The sequence below is a fragment of the Leptonychotes weddellii genome, chromosome 1, assembly GCF_054177405.1.
Source record: "Leptonychotes weddellii isolate Sample4059 chromosome 1, ASM5417740v2, whole genome shotgun sequence".
Lineage (NCBI taxonomy): Eukaryota > Metazoa > Chordata > Mammalia > Carnivora > Phocidae > Leptonychotes > Leptonychotes weddellii.
Window position 1 is genome coordinate 50,012,063 of NC_138369.1, and position 23,463 is coordinate 50,035,525.

The following is a 23,463-nucleotide window of genomic DNA, read 5'->3' on the forward strand; positions in this document are numbered from 1 at the left end:
AGGTGGTTCATTTTAACCTCCTGACAGCCTCGTGAGGAAGGTGTTGTGATCCCCCCACAGACATGCACACGGAGGGGAAGAGGTCACAGGCAAGTCCATAGTCCTGCAGGTGACAGATGGCGGCGTCCTTGGTAGAGGGGAATGTTTTTCATTCCAGCACCCGTCCCTGTCTTTCAAGGCATTGGTGGCTGCGGGCTTGTTTCCCGCCCAATTCCCGGGTCCCTTCCCAGTGTGGGTCCGTGAATGGGCCTGACATGCTGGGGGGGGGGCGGGGTGAGCAGGCAGAGTACGTGACAGGAAAGTCAGAGGCCTCAGCCTTGAGCCGCACAACTTCACATACATTCTCTCATTTCATCTCAGAACCCCAGTGAGGAGGGGCTGTGTCCCCATTTCACAGGTGGAGAAACTGAGGCCCACAGAGATCCGGAAACCAGTTTATGGGAGGGCTGGAGTGTAAAGCCAGGGCTCTAGACCACAGGCATGCATTCTGTGAAGTTCTGCGGCATGTTCATATCAAGGGCTGCATATGCTTTGCCGGGAGTTGCCCCGCCTCCCAGGGCCGGATGCCAGGCAGGCCATCTGCTCCTGGGGCTGGGCCTCCCCCTCTGACAGTCATTGCCTTCTCCCAGAATGACTGTCTCCCAATGGGCTGCAGCCATTAAAGGAGTTCCAGGAGAAAGATCTTCACCAGCCTCTTCTGCAACCTAATTTCTGCCGCTGTGGGTATTGCCTGGTCTCGGTAAATGGCCCTGCTAGCGTTCTGCTTCTGTTCCCTGCCGAGGTTGCAGAATGCCAGGGTTGAGGGGGGAGGGCGGCGGGAGGGGGAACCACACTGTGCCTGGCACCTGCTGAGAGCCCAGCCTGCAGGTTCCTTGACAAACACCATCCTCCCTCTCTCCCTCAGTTCTCCCCACAGCAGCCCTGGAAGCTTCAGAAGGTCAGATCCATTCACTGCCCTGTGCTGAGCCATCCTCCGTAAGGAGAACCCCCCCCTCCCCGGTTCCTTGCTCCCGGGGCCCTCCAGGCTCTGGCTGCTTCACTTCTCAGAGCCCTTCCTGACTGCTCCCTCCTGTCCAAATAAGGATCCCTGTGGTCCCTTCTCTTTTCTGTCCCTGGCGCTTGTCAAATTACACACCTGCAGGTGTCTTCTCCACTGAGCACCTGTCTGTCCTGCTGGACTGTGAGTTGTGTGAGGGCAGGGACAGTGCTGTTTGTCCCCTTTGACATGTGGTAAGCCTTGAGTCAGTATCTCTGGGCGGCCTCAGTCAAGGTCCCCAGTTGCTGCCGCCCTGTGAGTGCAGGCTCCAAGCCACCAAGTGACTTGTCCAGGGCCACGTGTGGTGACGCCTGCAATCAAACCCAGTCATCCTGGCTTCTGCCTGCTCTATTCCCAGCCTCCTAGCAACTGGGGTGCTTATTTAACCACATCTCGGTTCCTTGGTGCTGTATGTTTTCAGAGCCGAAACAAGAATCACAACATCTTGTGAAACCCCAAAGGGGAAGTTGCAAGTGGAGGTCAGCATCCAGTGGTGAAGGAGGGAGCTCCATCAGACAGCCCCAGGCAGGGGGTTCCCCTTCTCCAGGAGAGCCAGGGCCTAAATGCACACAGCTTGGGGTGTGGCCAGATGTGCCCCTGGTGCTGGGAGGGGTGGGACCTAGAGGTGGGCCACCAGTGACTGGGGAGCAAACAGTGGGTGTCACACCTACAGCAGGTGTGCGGGGAGTGGGAGCAGGGGTGTCCCGACAAGTGAGTGGGACCAAGCCATGGAAAACCCATGCCAGCCTGACTTCCCGATGTGCCTGCCCCTGGGTGTGAACTCCAAACCCGGGGGGCTGCAGGGTGGGGTGGGTGGAGGGATCCGAGCCCTGGGGGGTCACCCAGTCAGCCAACAAATCCTTACTAAGCTCCTACTGTGCGCCAGCATTTTCGCCGGCTGAGGATATAGCAGTAGGGGACAGTGTTGCCTTCATGGAACACATTCTAGTTAGGGGAAGCGGAAGGAAACGTGGTAGTGGAGAAGTAGTTTGGGACAGCGACACGTGCTCAAGGGCCTCTTTCCACTGCAGTGCCCACAAAGGGCCTGAGATCCACGTGACAGAGCCACCACCACGTGCAGATTGGAGGGCGGGGTCCCCGGTAGACGCCTCAGCAGAGGCAGCGGCTCCCAGGTGGGACTGGGCTCACCGGGGCTTGCCGGGGTGTGCACGCCCTCCAGGTCCGTGTTCAGTGACAGCACACTAGCCTGAAGCCGGCCGTGAGAGAGCATTTACACTGTGGAGACTGGTAAACACTGCAAATCAGGACCCTCCCCCCGCCCCGCACCCGACTTGGGGAACGTTTAACAGTGCACCTGAGCATTGGAAAGGAGGCTCCAGGCAGAGGGGAGGGGGGAGGGGCGGATGTTACCACAGAGGCAATAGCTTTGTTCTCTTGTGGGGAGAAGTCTCTGAAGGGTTTAAGGCAGAGGAGTAATGTGATTTGACGTTCACTTTGCCAGACAGATTCTACAAAACAAAGACTCTGGGCCAGGGAACAAGTACGTGCGGGGAGGGGGAGGAGAGACTGATTTATCAGAACTGGGGCCCGGGCACGAGCCAAAGGCACAAACTAAGGAGAGCCGCACTTACCACCGGGGCAGCTTAAGACCATGCGTCTGCTGAGATGGCTGGTCTGGCTCAGGGGAGGGGGGCGTAGGGGAGAGGGCCGAGCCCGCAGCGCTGCCTCACCATGCAGAGAAGGCCCACAGAAGCCTCAGCTACCTGCCACGGGGGCAGCCAAGCCAGCCGGCTTTGTTTCCAAAGGGAAGGCAGCAGCAAGCTCTGGAAGCGTCTGCATCCTACAGGTAGAAACTGTGGTTTACCCAGCATGTTCCCTGGGGAGATGAGTGGCTCCAAAGTGGCTGTGAGTCTCCAGGCCAAAATGGCTACATTCTTGCCACTGGTGAGTTCCACGTGGCATCTGAGCAGTACCGTAGCCCAAGCCCCATGCTGTGAGAAGCAGGAGCTTCTCCACCTCCTCCGCGCATTAGAACCCCTGGAGAGCTCTTCCCACCCCTGACCAATTAAACCCAGAGGTTCTTCTGGGGGTGGGTCGGACCCAGCCTCAGCATTGCTGAAAGCTCTCCAGGAGATTGCAAGTTGTAGGCAAAGTTGAGAACCGCTGGATTGGAAGACATTTCTGTAGAGTCAGAGGCCAAGTATTTTTCCACATCGTGTCTCGGGGGTAGATCCTATTAACAAGCAAGTCCGCGCATACCGGCCTTACGCCACTCCTTTGGGCGCTGAGTGAGACCCTGCAGGCCCTCCGCCGGGCGAGTCCCTGACGGCAGCCGGAGGCTGACTGCAGCCTGGCCGGGCTGGAGCGCTGGTTCATCTACATTAGTTGTGGGCTGGATTAATGCAGCAGCTGCCGCGTTCCCAAAGGATGTTAAAGTGCTTGTGCCATCCTTTCTGGAAACCCTGCCCCTTTTGCAGATGGGAGTTGACTATTTAGAGGTTCTGGCATAATCCTCAGTAGCTGAGAGAAAAACCCATCAGCCGACCCCAGAAGTGTCAGGTTTGCGCAAGTGGAATCTGCCCGGATTGATGTCTGATCTAGAGCAGGTGTCTGGGCATTCCAGGAAGCAGCGAAGAGGGTGTGAAACGTGTCTCTTATATTTTTCAGGAAAGGGTAGAGAGAACAGATACCAAAGGCAAATGAGGTTAATGCTGGTATTTTGTGCGCTGCTCAAAGAATAAAATGCGTAAGCATGGCAAAACCAACTGGCACGGTTCTGCCCCTTCACAGCCTGGCAGAGAGGAGTGGTAGAAAGAACACAGGCTTTTGAATGAGGTGTTCGCTCCCGTCATACACATTTACCCGTCCCTGTTGAGTACCACCAGGCTGAGATACGGCACCAGGGTTCTGCCAGGAGTAAGGTGGACGAGAGGAGGAGAGAGCCAGGAACCAAGCAAACAAGTGAATGGCAAGACGATGGCGTCCTGTTGTGAGCAGTTACAAACCAGTGCTGGTGATGCTCAAGTGTGCTGTGTGGTGAGGGGCCAGTGCGGGTCAGAAGGGCCCAAGTGGGGGAGGCCACCCTAGGGGGGATGGAGGAGAGGCCTCTTTGAGGTGATGTCTGTCCTGAGACCAGGGCATGACCAGCAGCCATGGGAGATCGGGGGAGAGCATTCAGAGAGAGAGGGTTGGCAAGGCCAAAGACCCTGAGACAGGAAGAATCAGGTGCTGCCCGAGCATGGCGGGAGGTAAGCTGGGGGCGGGGGGGTGGGGGGGTTGGCAACAAGGAGTGGCAAGGCAGGCAAGGGTCAGGTTGTCTTATATTCTGAGCCCACTGGTGGCCCGCTGGAGGCCCTAAAGCCGGCAATGACATGCTCAGACCTATATGTTACCAACTTGCTATGCGACTTAGGCCATAAACTTAACTTCTCTGATTTTCATTCTCAGCTGTAAAGAAAACAAAGCCTAAGATGACGATAGGGTTAGAAATCTTGTATATGGAATTAACAGACGAAGTGATGTGTCGTGAATACTCAGGAAAACGGCAGCTGTGGTGCTCCCCTTCTCCCCCTCCTCCCTCCTCTCATTATTGGCAGAAATTGGATGGGTGTTGCTCACAGCATTCACTCTTTGCCCGAAGGGGAATCTAGCATCCTGTGGGTCTTATGCCAAGACTAGGAGTCTTGACAACTGTCTGTTGGAGAATCTAAATGCTCTTTCATTAACCCCCACCACGGGCAGGCTGACTCTGGCTAGTGCAGAAGCTGGGGCAAGCCATAACATGGTGGTGCTACTGTTGGGGTCCCAGAGTCGCCCTGCCACATTGGAGGTTGTCTGGGGTGACTGAGTGCCCAGCCAAGCTCTGCTTCAGAATCCTGGGGCTTCTCCTGCACAGATCCAAGGTGCAAAAGATAGCTGTTTCTTGTAAAACCTCACAACCTTCCTTCATTCAGAGTCTCCACCATGAGCTCAAAACCCTGCTAGCTACTAAAGAAAAGGCAAAGGCGAAGTCTTTGCATGTCCTCGAGAAGGTTGTACCTGGAGGTGGCAGTAGGCAGAAAACCGCGGCCGCCCCTGCGTCAACAGAGGGATTACAGAAGCCCCGAGGAGGGGGGAGACTTAGTGGAGCCTGCTGGAGGCTCTAAAATCCTCCTCAGAGGAGGGAACCTTTGGGCTGGGACTTGAAGGAAGGGGAGGAGTTTGCCAGCCGGAGAAAGGGGGACGAGAGAGAATACCAGGTGCACAGGTGAGGCGAGTCCCAGCAACCCGGAGAAGTAAACCATGCCCCCCCACACACAAATGGAAAGAGCTGGATGTCAGTTAGGATTCTTGTCATCACCAGTGACAGAAAACAGCCCAACCGAAGGCGGGGGGGTGGGGGCGGGGGGAGAGCGCGGGCTTCAGGTCGGGCTGGATTCAGGGCTCCAGCACCCCCTTTAGGACTTGCTGTCCCTTCCTGATATGGTCTCTCCTGTTGGGTTGACTCCTCTGTTTCGGCCCCAAGGCTGGAGCCCCTCGAGGCCCACAGCCTCTGCAGTTCACACCTGGCGGGAAGCTGAAGTCGCTTTCTCCTGGCTACCTCGGCCAGAGCTCTAGGGTCCACTCCCTGTCCCGGAGGCAACCAATAGTGGTTGTGTCCTGGGGGGCTGAGGGCTGGCTCACCGCGATTTGGTCTTCCACTCGCTGCTGGTGTCCTGAAAACTCTGTATTGCTCAGGCCGTGCTTGGTGCTCTGCCGCCTTCCTAACCCAGCTCCCTCTCCCCCCCTGCAGGGCCCTCATCTTTGTGTCCCATGGAGCCGGGGAGCACTGTGGCCGCTATGACGAGCTGGCTCAGATGCTGGTGGGGCTGGGGCTGCTGGTGTTCGCCCACGACCATGGTGAGTACCCCCCAGGCGACAGGGCCCACGCTGCCGGCCGGCGCCCAACAGTTTGGGGGACCCCCCTTTCTATCACCCCACCTCCCTCATCCCTCCTCCTCTGTTATTCTCCTGTGATTCCTGCAGTGACACTGGGAAAAGACATTCTCCATGGGATGTTTCTGAGTAAAAAAAATAATATGTAGTTATGTAAACAAAAAAATATGTCTGACCAGCAGTTTCTGTTGAGTCTGGGATTGAATGTAGGCTGATTAGAAATCTCTACTGAAAAAAAACCAAAGCCAGAATCTGTTTATACAAGAACTTGCCCCAGGCCAAGGAATCCTCTCTTGCATTTATAAACCACTTTCTGCACAAAATGGGCCCCGGTTTTCTCCCAAGGGACTTCAGATGGATGTGGAGTAGTCAGTGCAAGTACAGTTCAACCCCTTTCACCACAAGACACTTACAAAGCATTTCAAACCAGGAGAATAGGAAAAATCTCAAAGTCCACATCGGTCACAAGAAAACCCCAAACAACACACACACACACGCCCCCGGGCCGATTCTTTGTCCTTTAACGAAATCCACAATAACTGTCAAAATGCAATGTTTATTGCCTAAGCCCGTATGTCATCCCTTCATCATTTTTGTGACATTCTTCATGGTTCGGAAGGCTCCCAATTTAGATCTTCCCTTCCCTAACAGTCTTTAAGAATGAAGTGTTCCCTGTGACTGAATGTAGTGATTTCTCCACAGCTTCCATGTAGAAATCTATTGTCTTGGCTCAGATCCAGCAATGTGGCTGCTATTTTATGTGATTTGAAAATAGATAATTAAGTGGCATTGCTGAAAAGAGGGAGAGGGGACCAGTGACAGGGCCTGGGAGTCCCTGAAAGGGAGAGAACGCGAGGAGCAGGGGAAGAGAAGCTTGCTGGGCTGGGGCATTTTGTATATAAAGAAGTGGAAATGTGGATTTACCAAGAGCCCTTTTTAAGCCAGATATGTGCAAACATCTTCATAACTGAGAATATTGACTAAATTCTTTCTTATTATGGTTGTAATGTTCTTTAGTGCTTTGCAAATGGTTCTTGTAATATTTGTGAGGCTGTTTGAGATGTTATATTTGAGGACTATCCCGATTTTCACTATGGGGACTGTGTCATTATGAGCTTTGGCACTTTGCGAAGCACGTAAAGGCCCAAGACGGAAATGCTTCTCTTCCTGTTGTCTTTGTTTCTGTTAATGTTTGTTGCAATCATCCCCTCGCTCTTCAAACTGAACAACCTAGGGACATGCTGGAAGAAAAGGATAATCATACTTTGCAAACACCGAACACCTTTACCCAGAATCTCAAGGAGGTATGAGTCTTGGAGTCTGTTACCTTCTTATGAGCGCCCCTTGGCCACACGTGTGGGCCACAACTGTTGTGCCCTATTTATTTTGTCTGACTGCAGGACTTTGAAAAACGAGTTTAAAAGACTTCCTTGTTGGGCGCCTGGGTAGCTCAGTTGGTTAGGCGACTGCCTTCGGCTCAGGTCATGATCCTGGAGTCCCTGGATCGAGTCCCACCATCAGGCTCCCTGCTTCTCTCTCTGACCTTCCCCCCTCTCGTGCTCTCTCTCTCATTCTCTCTCTCTCTCAAATAAATAAATAAAATCTTTAAAAAATAATAAATAAAAGACTTCCGTGTTGGAGGAAAAGGAGAAAAGAAACAGCCCACCTTTTGATGTTTCCAAAATAACATCTAGGATGGAGGCATAGCTTTCTGTGACGTTCTAAAGATAGTTCAGAAGCGGTTGTTGATGTTCACCTGTTCTAAGTTCCTTGATTTATTGGCTTCTTCCCACGACTCATTGGAACTAGTGCCAGAGGGAGGTGTTTTACCCAAGAAATGAATCCGGTTGAATGTGTGTGTGACTTTGGTGGTCGCCTACAGATGAAAGTGACGGTGGCTTACTTAGTAGGAGAAGCCGCGTGAGTGGGCCGTCATTGCGGGGTCTTGTGCCGGCTGGAGAAGGGGATCCTGGTGGTTAGTGATCTGTGCTTTATTCCTTCTTGCTGAGACATGTGAAGAAGGAGGGATTCGAACCCAGAACTGCAGGTTCTTGATGACAAGATATGGATGATTTGGTATCCATACCAGGCATGAATACATACAGAGACATATGCAGTCTTCATTCTTTCCTACATAGATTTTCAATTTAAATAGAGCAGAGAGGGGGAGAATGCTGGGTATTTACTTGGCCAGTTGGAGGTACACAAAGGATTATTAAAAATGTAGAGCTGAGAAAGACTGTTCTACAGCCTGTGGCCTCTCCAGGGCCAGCGTGGCCTCAACAACCCCCCCCCCGCCCCCGTGTATTCAGGCACATTTTCATCCTGCACTCCTGGGCACTGTCAGAGGTGTGCTGCTAGAACCTTCATGCCAGACAGCAAGTGGGCTCAGGTGCAAACACACCTGGGTCCAAGCGCCCACTGGGCTGCGACTCCAGACCTGAGATCCCAGACACTGTACCGAACCATTCCAGCCTCTGTTTTCTCATCCACCAAATGGGCAAGGCAGGGCTGTCACACAGCCAGGATTGCCGTGACATAATGCACAGAGAGGGCCCAGCAGAGCACGGTAATGTCTCCCCCTGCACTCTGCCCTCTCCCAGGCCCCCTCCAGCCACCATGCAGACTGCCTGCTGTGCGGGGTACCCACATGGGGGGCTCCAAGGCTCTGAGCAGGAGCAGCTAAGGCAAGGCCGGGAGCCGGGGGTGCTGCATTCTGGGGCCCCTGTCGCTGCCCCGAGCCTGGTCCTCTGTCTGGCCCGGACAGGCCCGGAAAGGCTGGTGCAAAGAGAGATGTGCAGATGTCTACAAAGTGAACAGAGCTACCGCTGCTGGTTTCTACAACACAATTTACAGAAATGCGGGTTTCTATAAATCAGCCGCTAACTTGATTTCAGCTTCAATCTCGTTGTCCAACTACGTTAATATTTCATTGTTTAGGCAGTGGTCTTGAGATGCTGTGGTTGTAGCAGTCTGGCTGTGTTTCCCAGCGTGCCCGATAGGCTGGCAAGCACAGAGGGTGCTCAGTTAGCTCACTGAACTCTGCCTTTTTAGGATTTTACAGGATAACCGCATGGGTGTGAACAGCTCGCCAGAAATGAGAACTATGCTTCCTGCCATTGGTTCAGTGGCACTTCTGGTACATTCTACCCCCTCTTAACGATGAACACTGTGACCCTGTTTTAGAGGTGAGGATTCTGAAGCTCTGTTGCCAAGGGAGCCCATTCTCCTTGCACCGAAGCACTCATCCCAGTGAGGGGCGGTTTGCATGCAACAGAAGCCAGACCCGAGTAGCCTCACAAAGTTCTCAGCAGGAGGGAGATGTGGGGCGCAACACGGAGGAGGGGGCTGGGCTCATACCGGGAAAGCTCCCTGGCATATTCCAACTACATCTCCTTGGCCGGCACTGCGTCTCATGGCCACACCCCCAGCTGCAAGGGAGGGCAGGGAAATCTCATTGGTTCCTGGCGCATTTGCCGCTACCAACAAAACAGGCTTCTGTCAGTAAGAAGGAAGCGGAGAAAGGATGTTGCCAGTAGGCATCTGCCCCTCTGCCACGCCACACCCCCAGATCTGTCACGGAAAGGGGCATTTCCCAACCATTTCTACTGTCTGTGTTTTCTGGATATAACAGCACCTCCTGTCTATCTCATCCATCCTCTGTTCTTTCATAAGGTTTTGATGCAAAGGTCATTATTAGCAGCATCGGTAAGTAGTGGATAACGTTCCCAGTTGTGCAGTGGGCCTGGGTCAAGTGCCATGCAAGGACAGATTCACGGGCACAGAAACTGACGTGCTGATGGTAGAGCGACCTGTCTTCCCCAGAAAAATTAAGCGGCCCCTATTACGTGCTCAGCTTCATTATAGTAATTAGTATCCTGAGTGGTAACTCCTTCCTTTGGAGGAGACTGTCTTACTGAGTCATCGTGTCAGCCCCTTGCTCTCCCCCACAACCTTTTCGTCTGCTGTGTGGGGCCCAGGACTGAGCAGAGGCGAGGCATCATCAGTGTTGGCTGAATGGAAGAAGGGGTTTGTGATCCCAAACCCACCAGACCAGAAATGTTTTAAACATCCACAGCAGAACACCCACATAAGAGTATCCACGTCCGCAGGGCACTGTTGGGTCTCATCCCCATGGAGAGCACCCAGCAGAGTGGCCCCTGGAACTTGGAGTCTGGTGGTCAAGATTAGGACAACAGTCCAGTGAAGCTTGAAAGCGATGTGGATGGAGGCCGGAACAGAGGAGGCCTGTAACTCAGGTGTGCCGAGGAGGGGGCGGGGCCTCAGAGGTACACGGGCTTTCCTGATGCCCAGAGCACTGGCAGGGTGGCTGGGTCTTGTCGGATGAGTAGGAGCCTGCCAAGAGAAGAAAAGGTGTGGAGAAAGGCACCCATCATTGAGCAGTGGCTCTGACCTCGACTGCCCATTGAAATCCTTGGGGAGTCTTGAAAAATACGGATGCCTGGGCCCTCTCTCCGGAGAGACTTGGATTTCTTAGGTCTTTAATGTGTCTGGGGTATGGAGACTTTTGAAATCACCCTAGGTGGTTCTCACGTGCAGCCAAGGTTAAGAACCGCAGTTCCAGGCAGAGGAGACCATACGGGCAAAAGGTGATGCACAATCTGACAGGCTTATGTCGTGTTCAGGGAGACATCCTAGCCCAAGGACTCACTGGACCCTGAAGTTTAGCAGCAGGTACCAGGGGGCGGGAAATGGGGGAGCCACCTCCTAGCCTGTGAAACTCAGGGCTCTGTGATGAGTCCCTTTGGATACTTGGATCATGAGAGAGTTGACACAGGGAGTGACAGGCTGGCTGTTGAAAGCAGGGAGGGCCACCAGGAGACTGGGGAGCCATCAGGAGACTGGACCCAGGACAGGGCCCAGCGAGGGAGAGGTATGGGCAGACAGAAGTGAAGGAGCTTCTGGGACGTCTGAACAGGTGGAAACACCAGAGGATGGGATTTTCTGTGCCATTCTAAATATAGTGCAGAGAAAACCGGGGCTCGTGCTTATGCCGTCCCTCGGTCACCAGCTGCTCGCGGTGACTCACTGGAAACCCCTCTGCCTTCCACGCAAGCTGAGTGGCTGGTGTGACCAGGAGAGAGGGGGCAAGGCGCTGGGGCGGGCTCCCCTGTCCCACTGGCAGGCACCGCTGCAGGTGGAAGGCCTGGGAGACTGACCAGGGTCCATCTGGAATGTGGGCATCTTGGTGGGCATCTGCTGCAAGGGGGCCCTCCCCGGGGAGCAGCCTCCTGGTTCTAGACACGGCCGCTGAAAAAATACATTTGCTGAGGCCAGAGCCACTCTGTTTCTATTTACGAAGTATCAAAGAACCATTCTCAACTGATTAACAGTGAATTAATTATCTGCAAATATTTGAGGGAAAGTGTTAAAGGGGGTTGGTTTGTTTTATTTTTTCTAACTCAGCTGGGGCGTGTGAGAAGAGGAAGTTCTGAGGGAAGGTTTGTGGGCAGAAGTTAGGCCCTATTCTGTTCGTGAGGGGACTCTTCCCAGTCCCATGAAGGGTGTTTAGGAAATTCGGGGTGAAAAGATATGTGTATTTTCCATACAAGGAGACAGTTTAAGTCAAGGTCCCTTGCTGGACCTATTCTCAAAATTGGTTGCCATCAGTTACAGTAATAGATTTTTGTTTGAAATGTTTGAAAAATGTGTCAACTTTTCTTGCCTTTAGTAAATATGCAAGTGAGAAAAATGGAGTGAGTTGCGCTTCGATACTTGAGGAGCTCAGGGGGCCCAGCTCCCAGGACAGACCACCGTGAACTCACCACTGGGGTGGCAGGTGTAGGAGGGTGGGCCGGGCGCCCTCCGTATCCTGAGAGGGCTTTGCAGTTCCCTTCCTCCTTCTCCCCCTCCTCTTCCTCCTTCATTCACAGGTAAACACACCCAAACCTTCCATCTTGGATAGAAATATCTGACATGAGTTTATTTGGTCACTTGCTTCTTTCTAGAATAAAACACAAACTTCCGTGGCCTCAGTTTGCTCATCTATAAAATGACATGATAATAATAATAAGGTTATATTGTGGTTGTGGGATAGAATGAGAGGAAGCAGGGTTCTCAAACTCCAGTGGACAGTGGTGTCCCCAGAAGGCTTGTGGAAACGCAGATGGCCGGGCCCTACCCCCATATGTTCTGATTCAAGCAGGCAGATTGCGAGGAGAAAGGGGGCCAGGTTCACCACAGTTATTTCTTATGTAGAATTTCCTTTAAACTACAGTGCAAATATAGTTAAAATTGGAAATATAATATTTTCTTTTTTTTTTTTAAAGACTTTATTTATATGAGAGAGAGAGAGGGTTGAGGGGCAGAGCTAAAGGGAGAAGCAGACTACCTGTTGAGCAAGGAACCCGATGTGGGCCTCAATCCTAGGACCCCAAGATCACAACCTGAGCTGAAGGCAGACGCTTAACCTACTGAGCCACCCAGGCCCCTGATTTCATTTTGTCAGAAATGTAGAAAGTGATTGCTGGGGAAGATTCGCAGGGAGCAATGACTTATTCCCATGTGAATCAGTGTGAATCAGGCACATTGTTTACTCTGCTTTGTGGAATCAACAAAACCCAGTTGCCCTTTTGAGGCCTACAGGCGAGTTGGTAGTCTGAATCCTGAATCAGGAGTTTGAAATGCCAAATGGATGCTTCCGGAAAGTCAGTGCCACCTTTCTCGTCTCAGTGCTGGAGTTGGCCTGATAATTTGCCACCTGGTTATCTTTCAAAAGGAATTTACCCCAAGGGAGTATTCATTCATTTCAAAATTATTCACATGGCCCCAGAGATGGAAATATTTAAGGTTTTCTGGTAAGGAGAAAACAGACATCATTCTGTGTCTCTGGAAGGCACAGTTTCTGAAGTGTTCAAATGAGTCACTTGGAGGAGAAAAAAAGTGAAATTACTTATATGTGATGCTGTGCTTAAAAAAAAGACTGAATAATTCTAGGGAAGGAAATTCTTCTCAGCACCACGGACGGTCTTTGTCGTGGTTCAGGAACTGAGAAAAGATGTACATAATTAGAGTGTATACATAGGTTATATTTGGAAGTAGAATAAAAATGTAGACCCCGGTGTCTGAAAGACCCAGGTTCGAGTCCATTCAACCACTTACTTGCTGTGTGACACTGGGCAAGTTACTTAACCTCTCTGAATCTCTGTTTTCTCATCTACAGCAGAGAAGACTCAAAGTCTCTACCTATCCCCTAGCATCGGGAGTGGGAGGATTAAGTGAGATCATCCATGGAGAGTGCCTGGCTCACCTTAAGGACTCCGTAGATACTGGCTGTGGTGGGGTGACTATTTAATAGTCGTAGAAAGACCTGAGTTTGGCACTGATTGCAGCTTCTCACTACCGAGTGTCGTTTTCTGATTTGAAAAGTGGATGTCATGTCACATGACTTGTCTCATGGGGTATTTAGAAGTCATCACAGGATGAGACAATATTTATTATTCAATATTAATATTTAATATTTATTAATTATTTAATACTAATAGTTATTAATAGTTATCGTACCCCTGACTGTCCACACAAAAGTTTTTTGGAACGCTGCCTGTGTGACCCTCCTGACCGCCTGGAGGTAGGTACAGTTATCATAGGTGAGGAGAGCTTGTGAGCAGCCCAAGCGCCACCCGCCCTGTTCCCCGCAACACAGGGCCAGTTGTTAGTTACCGTATGGATGCTAACTGTGGGCCGAGACTGTCCCGGGCATTTCATCTCACTTATTCTGCACGGCAGACCTACAGCCTAGGCATCCGGAGGCCCGTTCTCCAGGTAACAGAGGCCCGCGGTCCCAGAGCCCCTGTTCTTGGCCCCTCTCCCGCAAATGCGCCACACCTGCTCTTCTTCCTTAGGCTTTACAGAGCCTAGGGAGTCTGCTGTGTGGACGTTCTCGAAGGAGAGTGTGTTCTCCCCGAGTTCCTCCCTTATCACATCAGAGCGGGGTTCCTGCATCAAGACAGAGAAGGGAGGACAGCTGGCCCAGGTGAGGGTCACCTCAGCAAACAGGCATGGGCACTGCCCAGGAGGCCCTGTTCGGGGATGGGACACCCAGAACTCAGACGGACCCTGCCCTTGCTTGAGGCGCAGGTCATCAGGGTAGGGCCACGGGACCCTGCCAACTCCAAGAGAGGCAGGTGGCACTTGAGATACCGGGAGGGAGGGAGACTGCAGAAGAAGGGGCAGGACATCGGCAGTCCTTGCAGAAGAGGCCCCACGAGGGCCGAGGCTTGCGCTGCGTCGGGACGCCCCTGGCAGGGGTGGGGCGGGAGGCACCCGGGCAAAGGTGCAGAGGCAGGAGCAGCACATGGGAGTGAGCTTCCCTGTCACAGGCTGGCACCATGAGTCATAGGCATGTCCTCCCCATTTACAGATGGGAATACTGAGCTCTGGGGAAGCAGAACACCAGGCATGTGGTAGGAAGGGCACACTGGACTCCCTCCATTGTCCAAGGTGTTCATGGCTGAGAAGCCACCATCGAGCTCGGTGGCTGAAGCCTGGGAACCAGGTGACAGGGTGTGGGCAGGATTTGGGGGATGACGGTCCAGCCACACAAGAGGAGGGCAATATGCTGCTGCCAAGAACCTCACTGATGGCTGGGACCAGGGCTCCGAGGCAGGGGTTAGCTGCCGTCAAATGGATTAGCTGCTGGACTTCTATCACCATCTTCGAGCAGTTCAGTGTTGCCCACAGTGGCCAAAGGTATTTCAAGGCCCCGGTAACATACAGCTTTGTGCGGACACTGGCCAACAGCCATGTCCACACCTGGGTTGCAGCTTCTCCGGGGACCTGGCCACCTCCCATGGCCGTCGCTGACCTGCCCGTCCCCACCGAGCCCAGCTTGCCGCCCCGGCTCACGTCTCCCTGCAGCTTTCCTTCCCTTCTTTGCCCTCAGCGCTCCCGTGCCATCTTTCCCTCACTTAAGGATAGCTCTTCTCCCACTGGGTATTTTTAGGTATTTGTTCATATATTTGCCTCCCCTGCTAGACTCTTAGTTCCTCCAGCATTTCCCCCAGCATTGGAACCTTGTCTTTTCTTTCTTCCTATTTCCCTAGCACAGCTGAGATTCTGGTCACTTACTGGAGTGAGGTGTAATGGTTTTGTGAAATAAATGAGCTTAGCAGGTCCCTGAGGACAGCATCCTACCCCCGTGGAGTAGAGTTCCATCTCTGGGAGATTACAGGATGGGGGAGCAATCGGAGGGATAGAAGTGTGGAAGCGGGAAGGAATGAAACTCGAAGAGACCCGGTGGAAGGTAGGGTCATGGTGGCAGAGCCTAGAGCAGAGGAGGAGATCAACACCCCCCAGGGTCTGCACCCGGTCCGCAGCAGGACTTGTCCAGGAGGGCCCTGTGCTTTGGATAGCGGAGGTCCCCACCTGGATCGAGGCAGATTCCACACCCCAGGCAGCCTTGGCCACAGCAGGCCCCTCAGGAAGCAGAGGGCACACTCCTGGGTGTGTCTGGAGGCCTTGGGCGCATCCTGAAGGTTCCCATTGCAGCTGAGTCAGAGCTGGCCTTGAGCTTGCAGAGCCCGTGACAACTGGATGCTGGCCAGGCTTTTTTAGTGTCCGGTGTAGCTTCAGGCTGTCAGGAGGACTGATGCCTTTAGCAGTCATTTTATAATACCCTTAGTCAGTGCTCCAGCAGATGCCCCCACTGGTGCCTTAAAAGCCTGTTTGGAGATGACATGCCTTCTAGAGCCTGTTCTTCCCCGGCACACCTGTTCCCTGGCTCAGTCCGCGTGCGGGCACGCCTAGCAGAGCGCCGAGGGCGCATCAGCACGTGCACTGCAGCAGGCTCCTCAGGGTGGGGCCAGCTCCCCCTGCCATGCACCAGACACCTTCTAAATTTAAACAGTCTGCCCCCGGCTTAGGTAACAATTACCTTGGATTATAAAAATAATCCCATCTGCAAATACTGAGTATTTTCCTATAGACATTCCAGTCGGGTGAAACACACACAGGTCCCTAATCAGTAGGGGGGGTATGCGGCCTCTTGAAGCACACGGTGAGACCAAGGCCATGTGGAGGGGAGTGGCCTAACGTGGCTGCCCAGGGTGACCCTGGAGTGACCACCTGGGTTCAAATCCCAGCTCTGGCACTCACCAGCTGCAGGGCATGGCCAAGGACTGGACCCCCAGGGACCTCCAGTTCCTTACCTTCGAGGTGGAACTAGTGATATGGGTCCTGGCTACAGAGCCCCTGTGAGTTACCATCTGGAAAGCACTTAGAGCAGGACCTGACCCAGGGAGCAGGTCAGCAAGCGAGGCCCATTCTTACAGCATGCTCCTAACCGAGGCTGAAATAATGATCGTAATGACAGTCACTTATTGGTGACTGACAAAGCAGCAAGCTGCAGCGAACCTGCAAGGAAGGCCCTTCTTCTCTTCCAGGGGGATGGGGACGGGGGCAGGTGTGGGGTCAAGGTCCTGGCAGCAAATGGCAGGCTTGGGCCTGGACTCCACCTTCCCAGGAACGGGTCCTGTGCATCTCCCAGGCTTGGAAATGGCCACCACTGCCCTTTTGTAAATGAACAGTCAAAATAACTCTGGCTGCAGATGGACCAGAAAAAGGAACTACTCACAGAAATTTGGAAACAGGTAGGGCCAGGGCTGACTGCGTTTGAACGCGTCCCTGGGAGAGGCCCAGTGCCTCTGTCGGGCCCACACCGGAGGCCTCAGGGGACCGCAGGGGCTGCCTGGGGGAGGGGGCATCTCTGGCTTGTGCGCCTTCCTGAAGTGGGAGCTCAAACAGCACATGACCAGGAAGCGGCTGGCCCACCGAGAACTAAAAATAACCGTCTGCCGTGCTGCCAACTGGCAGGGCAGGCCGGGAGAACACAGGCAAGGGAGCGAGGGGTGGAAGCGGGCCTCGTGACAGCAGGCGAGGGGCTTCATCAGCCTCTGGGGGCAGTTTTTAAGTAGGCATGTTACCAACTTGGAAAAAATACGTAACTAGCTGCACTGTTCCAACACCCTTCTTGAGGGTTTTCATAGCTTTTGCTGAATGTCATTTCCACAAGTTGCTTCCAAGGCTGGTGGAGTGGTCTCTGTCTTTGCCTATGGACGATGGGCCAAGCCGGGAGCAGGAGGGCCGGGGGCAGGATTCCAGCTCACAGCTCCATGAATCTTTGCCGTCGGTGCCTTGAGTTCTCTCCTATTAGTGGTAAAAGAAAAAAAATGAAAGCCAACCCAGGGACCCCAACCTTGCCTGTGATGCTGAGGCGCATTGGGATCTCCTTGGCAAGCAGCCTTGGGTGCCATGCACGTCCGATGCTTGTCTGGACATTTGAGAATGAGGAGCCCTGTGTGTGAAGATGGGGCAGCTCTGAGCCTGGAGAGCTGGGCCCCCAGAAGGCCAGCCCTGTGAAGTGAGCGGGTAGGACATGAGAGACCCAAGGTGGCCTGAGTGGCCGTGCCTTGAGCTCTGGAGCCAAGCCCGGCTCGGCCGCAGACCGGCTGTGTGTGGGCCTCTCTGGGCCTCGGTTTCCTCACCTGCAAACAGTGAGACCAACTGCACCTCCGTCCTGGGCTATTGTAGCTGAGGGACTGATACAATCCATGGACCCAGTGGAAAGTGCCAGGGATGGAAGCTGACTGTGCACTCGGTGCTCCAGGCCAGTCCACAGAGCCATGCATGCAAACCGTTGCTTCCCCTGCAGCTCCACGGGCTTCGACCCCAAACCTGGAAGCAGGGGTTGGGCAGCAGGTGGCACTGCCTGCTGGAGAAGGGGCACCCCCTAACTCATAGCATCTCACCCCGGCCCTGAACCAAGCCAGCAACCCCCGTGCAGAGGCTCTAAGAAGACACAGCCCCAGGGAAGAAGCTGGTCCGCCTGCGGAGCTCTAGAAAGCAGGGCAGTCTGGCCATTGGCCTCCCCATGGCTCCCTCCCTCACCGAGCGTCCCCCACCTCGGCCCAGGAAGTGCTCGGAGAACACCACCCGAGGCTTGCAGATCGCTGCGTCCTTCTGGGGAGCCAGGATACAATAGCTGTTCTGTGGGTGCCTGCTGCATTTCAAAGCATTTTGATAGAAACAGTGGTTTCTCTGGGTTTGCCCCAGTTCAGATGGAGCATTGTATACGTGTGTGTATGAATTTGGACCAGAGGATGGGTCCTATTTAAAGAAAACCAAATAACACTTTACCACCTGGGAAAATCTGTCATCTCTGTGCTAGTAATTTTTCCATGGATCACCATCCCGGTTAATCCTTGGAACAATGTGGCGAGGCGGAGCGCAAGCCGATGAGGAAGCACGCTCAGAAATGCAGAGTCACTTGCCCAAGGCTACACATCCAGTGTGTGCCAAAGCCCATTCAAATCTCTGTGCTCTTTCACCTTGCTGGGATTTTCACTTTTGAAAGACTGTTTTGGGGCAGGGTGCCTACGCAGCAGGCTCTGTCCTACCGGCGAGGCCCCCTCTTGGTGCTGGGGAGAGGGGGAGCTTGGTGCTCCCTGAGGAGCCTGGCTTGTCGTGCAGCCCCCTGCAGGTGGCCCTGGGGTGTCTGCACCATCTGACAGAAGCACAGAGTGGCTCTAGGAATAGCTTGTGACGTGCAGTCTGTCGGGGCGCGGTGCCAGCTCCCCAGTGCGCACCTTCTGCCAAAGCTCTGCTCAGAGATGCTCAGACTCCCAGAGGTGGCACCTGAGCCCAGCCAAGGGACTGACACAGCGGCAAGGGCTGAAGCCAGGAGTAGAAACCCAGCGCTTTCGCCCCTGTGCCTCAGCTGCTACACTGGCAGCCACGCTGAGTGCATCCTGCGGGCCTCACACAGGGATTGGCTCCCTGGTTTCAGCTTGAGCTCAGCCACAGGTGTTCCGTTATGGGACTCCCCTGGATGGAGGCAGAGGGACTTGGGCTCAGGGCCTGGCCCTCTGTTTCTGGTTGTGTGGCTGAGAGCGGTCAGTTGACCTCTCTGAGCCTCAGTTTTCCCATCTGTGTAATGAGCCAGAGAGTTCCCCTAGAAACCTTGAATCAAAGAACCCAGCACAAGCTCTGCATGTCATCAACGTCGTTCTGTCCCTTCCCTCCGCTCTGCTCTCGTCTGGAAGGTGGCACTCTCTACCACGTCACTGGCTTCCTTTCTTCAGTGCCGAAAACCAGGCCTGCAGGGCAGGGCTGCCAGCAAAGACTGGGAACGTGAAACGCAGGGGCCAGCTGTCTCCTTTCCTGGAGTTGGGGAGAAGTGCTGGATCATTTAGGCACCATAATAATAATTATTTCTTTTCCCATTATTGTACAGATGTCATCAGACTGGAAAAATCACTTAGAGGGTTTATTCAGTGGAAACTTTCTCTTTTACCAAAAAAGGAGAGGAATTGTCCGCAGCTCTTCATTTGAAGGCCAAAGGGACAGACTCCAAGGCCCCTGGGTGCAGGGAGGGAATGGGGCTCTGGGCTGCTCAGCAGCAGGTGGGGCAGGACCCCCTCCTCCCAGCTAACCCACCCACCAAGAGCCCCTAAAGTTATCAGGCTCCCTGCGCTCAAAACATCTCAATAAAATGGCACCATCTATTTGAACTAAAAAAAGCCTCTCTGAGCAAAGGTGAGATAGTTGTGGGAACATGCCCATGGTCCAGATGTCCAAATGACCACCGGTGGACACAGACATCCCACAGGCACGTTACCCAGAGCTTCACTGAACACCTGCTGCGTGTCAGGCACAGTGCTGGGTTTTGTCACAGGTGCGTGTGTGGTCCAGGGGCCAAGAGAGGGGTGAGGACGGGCCTGGAGAGGTTAGAGATGGTGGCCTAAAGACAGCGTTGAGACCTGCCTGGCCTGTGTGTTACAGCTGCTGCAGCCACAGAATAGGGGCGCTGCTTTGTAACGATGAGAGCGGTTTGAAATCGCTGCCCAGGGCCTCCCAAATCGTCCTCACCTGCAAGGAGTGACTTTTACACTCACATCTTCAAGGATGACATTTCCCTCTAGTAATAGCTTGTCATTGACATGATATTTTCCCTGGTTTTCCCATAAAATTTATCTGATTCTTAAGGCCTTTTTTGAAAAGCAGGAGAGAAAAGAAAATTGCCACTTCCCCCATTCTCCTCCCTCCATGCAGCAGAATTGTTAAGAAAAGAGACTGACACTTTGTCTTTCAGAGCTAACAATGGAATGCTCCGGAAAAGAGAAGTGTGGCTGTAGGTTTAATTGTGCAAGGCGGCCAGGCAGACTGTGGGGGTTCAGTTTGGTCAGAAGACTTCTTGCTATTGACAATTTGCAATGTCTTTCACATCCCCAAGCCTCACTCGCGGATTATTTGTTCACTCTATAATTTGTAGAACACTTGCCCTGGCCAGGCTTGGTCTTAAGCATGGGAAATAGAGCTGTGAACGAGACAGACAAAAATCCCTGCCCTTGTGAGACCCTAAGCAGAAACGAATGACTTGAGAGTCTATGACTTGGAGGTAAGTGTCAGGGAGAAAAATCAAAAGAGGGGTAGAGCAGGGCAGTGCACTGGGGGCTGGATGCCATTCGAAATAAGCTGGTCCCACTGGGAAAGTGGCAATTGAACAAAGACCTGAGAGAGGGGAAGAGGAGAAACGGGTATTCGAGGGGAAGAAGGACTAGCCGGTACAAAGGTCCTGAGGTAGGAGAGTGTCTGGCTCGTGAGAGGAGCAGTCCGGAGACGGGACGCAGGGAGAGGAAGGGGAGTGGCAGATGCAACAGAGGAGACAAGGAACAGCACATGTAGGGCCCAGGGAGCCTCAGTGTCCTCGTCTGTAAAATAAATAAAAGACCCACATATCTGCCATACAGATTTGACAGGGTAACACATACCAAGCACCTGCACCTATGGGAGGCATTGACCAAGTACGAGCAAGTGTACATTCCTCTCCTACATCAGAGATGCAGGAAGCCGGCTGTCTGTCCATTCACAAGGTGTCAGCACCGCGTGGCTGATGCAGCCCAGTCGGGGTGAGCTTGGGTTCAGACCTACCCTGATGGGCATCAGGGGGTACTCTCTGATTAGCAGGACCCCCACCCCCAGCTTTGCGACACCCTTGCAGCTTCTTCAGCTATCTGCAAGGCTCCTCGGGGGCTTTATCTTTCGGGAAGTTCAATAAAGAGTTTCTTTCTCTGATAGAATCGATTCATCTGGGGAATGATCATAAAATCCTGCTGGAGCTTGCGACCGGGCATCAGGCTAATCTCAGTGGTCTTTAAAAGTGGAGAGGGAGTTCCAAAGCTAAGATAAAATCCTTGAGGCCAGGAACCATGTCGCTGATTGTGTGTACGTGTGTGTGTTGTGTGTTATGTGTTAATATATTTTATATATATTATATATAGGCACTGGGATATGCCTAAGGCAGTTTCTAACAATAAGAAATCAATCAGTATCTGTACACATGATCTTAGCCAAAAGGCCGAGAAGTGATCAATCAGTATTTGTAGATGGCTGCTTTTCCTGACCGAATCAGTCAGCAATCACCACAGTGATACCGTGTAACAACATCTCCCAAAGCTGATTAGCTTAAGACAACTTTGTCTTTCTCATAGGTCAGCTGATTGCCAGTTCTCTCCACCTGTCTCTCATCTTCCTTCGGCCCGGGATGTCAGGGACACAAGAGAATGGTAGAATCATGTGATGCTTTTTAAAGTCTAGGCTCAGACCGTCCCATCATCAGTTCTGCCCAGAGCAAGTCATATGGTCAAGCCCGACATTCACAGGTTGGGGACATTATATTTCTCACCTGGTGGGAGGATGCACCATAACCTGTGGCAAAGAGCAGGGATGAGGGACATCTCCCTAGAAAAGACCTAGGACCCTGTCCTGCCATTGACCTAGGCCTAAACCATCAGGGGTGGAATTCAAGGCGATTTTAAATAGTACACAGGCAATCTCTGTTTGATTTAAGTCATATATATTTATGTTATGATTTCTATATGAGTTAGGAATTAAGTTTGGCTGCCAGAACAGAGATTAGTCATGGCGGTGGGTTAAGCAAGACAAAGTTACTTTCCCTGTCACTGAAAAGAAGTCTGGAAATATTCTGAGCCGATGTTTTAAGTGTAGGTTTTATTATTACTTAGGTGTGGTGAGGTCAACAGGTCAGGAGGTCACCACCATTGAAACGACAGTTTGTCACTCACAGTTCCCAGAGGAGGGGATACTGCACACCAGGCAGGGCCACATGGGGGAGCAGCAGCATGGGTCAGGAGGTGGAGGGAGCGGGGGAAGCTTTATTGTGGTTTCCATGGGAAGGTGGGGTGGGGCAGGGTAAAGTGGGTTTAGGATTGGCTAGTTTGAGTAATCTCCTGACTCTGGGGCATAGGGGTGGTCCCTAGTTGTCTGATACAGGACCCTGGAGTGATTAGGGCAGGGGGATATTGGCCTGGAGTGGGAGAGCCTGATAGAGGAGACTGGAGGTGGTGGCAGGGAGTGAGCTCCGGATTGGTTAATTTGCATATGAAAGGGGACCTCAAAAACAAGTTGTTTGGTATTCTCTAGGAATTGGCTAGTCCTAGGAGGGGCAGTTTCCCCAGGGTTGGTCAAGCCCCGGATGTCAAAATAGCAGAATAAAAGACATGCTTAACATACCCTGAGATGATGGCTTCATTGTGTTAGCAAGAAACCAGCTTTCTTCTATCTGCTCTGCTCCCCTTAGAGCATCCAGCTTCAAGTTTCCCTCTTGGTCCAAAATGGCTGCTAGAGTTCCAGCCATCACATCACATGTATATTTCAAACATCAGAAATAATGTCTACCTTCTTATTAAGACACTTTTCTGGAAGTTCCATCTATCAACTTCCTCTTCTATCCTAATGACTAAAACTTGGTCCAATGGCCACATCTAATTGCTAGGGAGACTGGGAGATAGAGTGTTTTAGTCAGGTGCATTGCCAAAATGAATAAAATCGGGTTTAAGTTACTAAGAAGGAGAGAATAGATACTGGATAGGCAAATAGCAGTCTCTGACAGTTACTCTCTGTTTGTGGGAAGTGACTCTAGTTTTCCATTAATGGTAGTGATAGAAAGTATTTATTTTTTAAGATTTATTTATTTGAGAGAGAAGGGGCGGAAGGGGCAGAGGGAGACAGAGAGGGAGAGAATCTCAGACTCCCTGCTGAGTGTGGAGCTGGACACGGGGCTCCATCTCACAACCCTGAGATCATGACCCTAGCTGAGACCACTGTGGTGGCTGGTGGGTAGGGGGATGAGACATAGGAAGGTGGGCTGGTTTGGGGGGCAGTCTTATCGTGAGCAAATATTTGAACCTTTCTATTTTTTTTTTTAACCAACTCATTTAAAGAACAGAGTATAGCTAATGTGCACATAGTTTTAACTTTGGTTTTTCCCGTGTTTCCAGGTCACAGTGGCTCATGAGAAGTGAAATTGTTTGAATTAAGGTTTTATCTTCTGCTTTTCTGCTTAGCATTGAGCAACTTATGGGATCTCCCCCATGCAGATGGGGCTGTGTAGGCCAAAAGAACAGCCCCCGTGTCTGAGGGGCCCATCTTAGCACGGTCCCTCCTGGATGCCACCGCTTGGTGACCACCCAAACCCAGGTGTCATTGCCCAGAAGCCTGAGGATGCCAGAAAACAC

At 52.6% G+C, this 23,463-nt stretch overlaps 2 protein-coding genes across 3 annotated transcripts in view; one reads left to right on the forward strand and one right to left on the reverse strand.

Annotated features, from left to right (window-relative positions):
- Positions 1-23,463, forward strand: part of MGLL (monoglyceride lipase) — a 114,067-nt gene that overhangs the window by 35,831 nt on the left and 54,773 nt on the right. Inside the window, exon 3 of one of the 2 annotated variants that reach the window (XM_081823127.1) lies at positions 5,769-5,875. The exons of the other annotated variant lie outside the window; for it this stretch is intronic. Coding sequence (XP_081679253.1) covers positions 5,769-5,875 — 107 coding nt within the window. The remainder of the gene's footprint in view (positions 1-5,768; positions 5,876-23,463) is intronic. 2 annotated transcript variants of the gene reach the window in all.
- Positions 1-23,463, reverse strand: part of ABTB1 (ankyrin repeat and BTB domain containing 1) — a 104,961-nt gene that overhangs the window by 13,077 nt on the left and 68,421 nt on the right. The window lies entirely within an intron of this gene.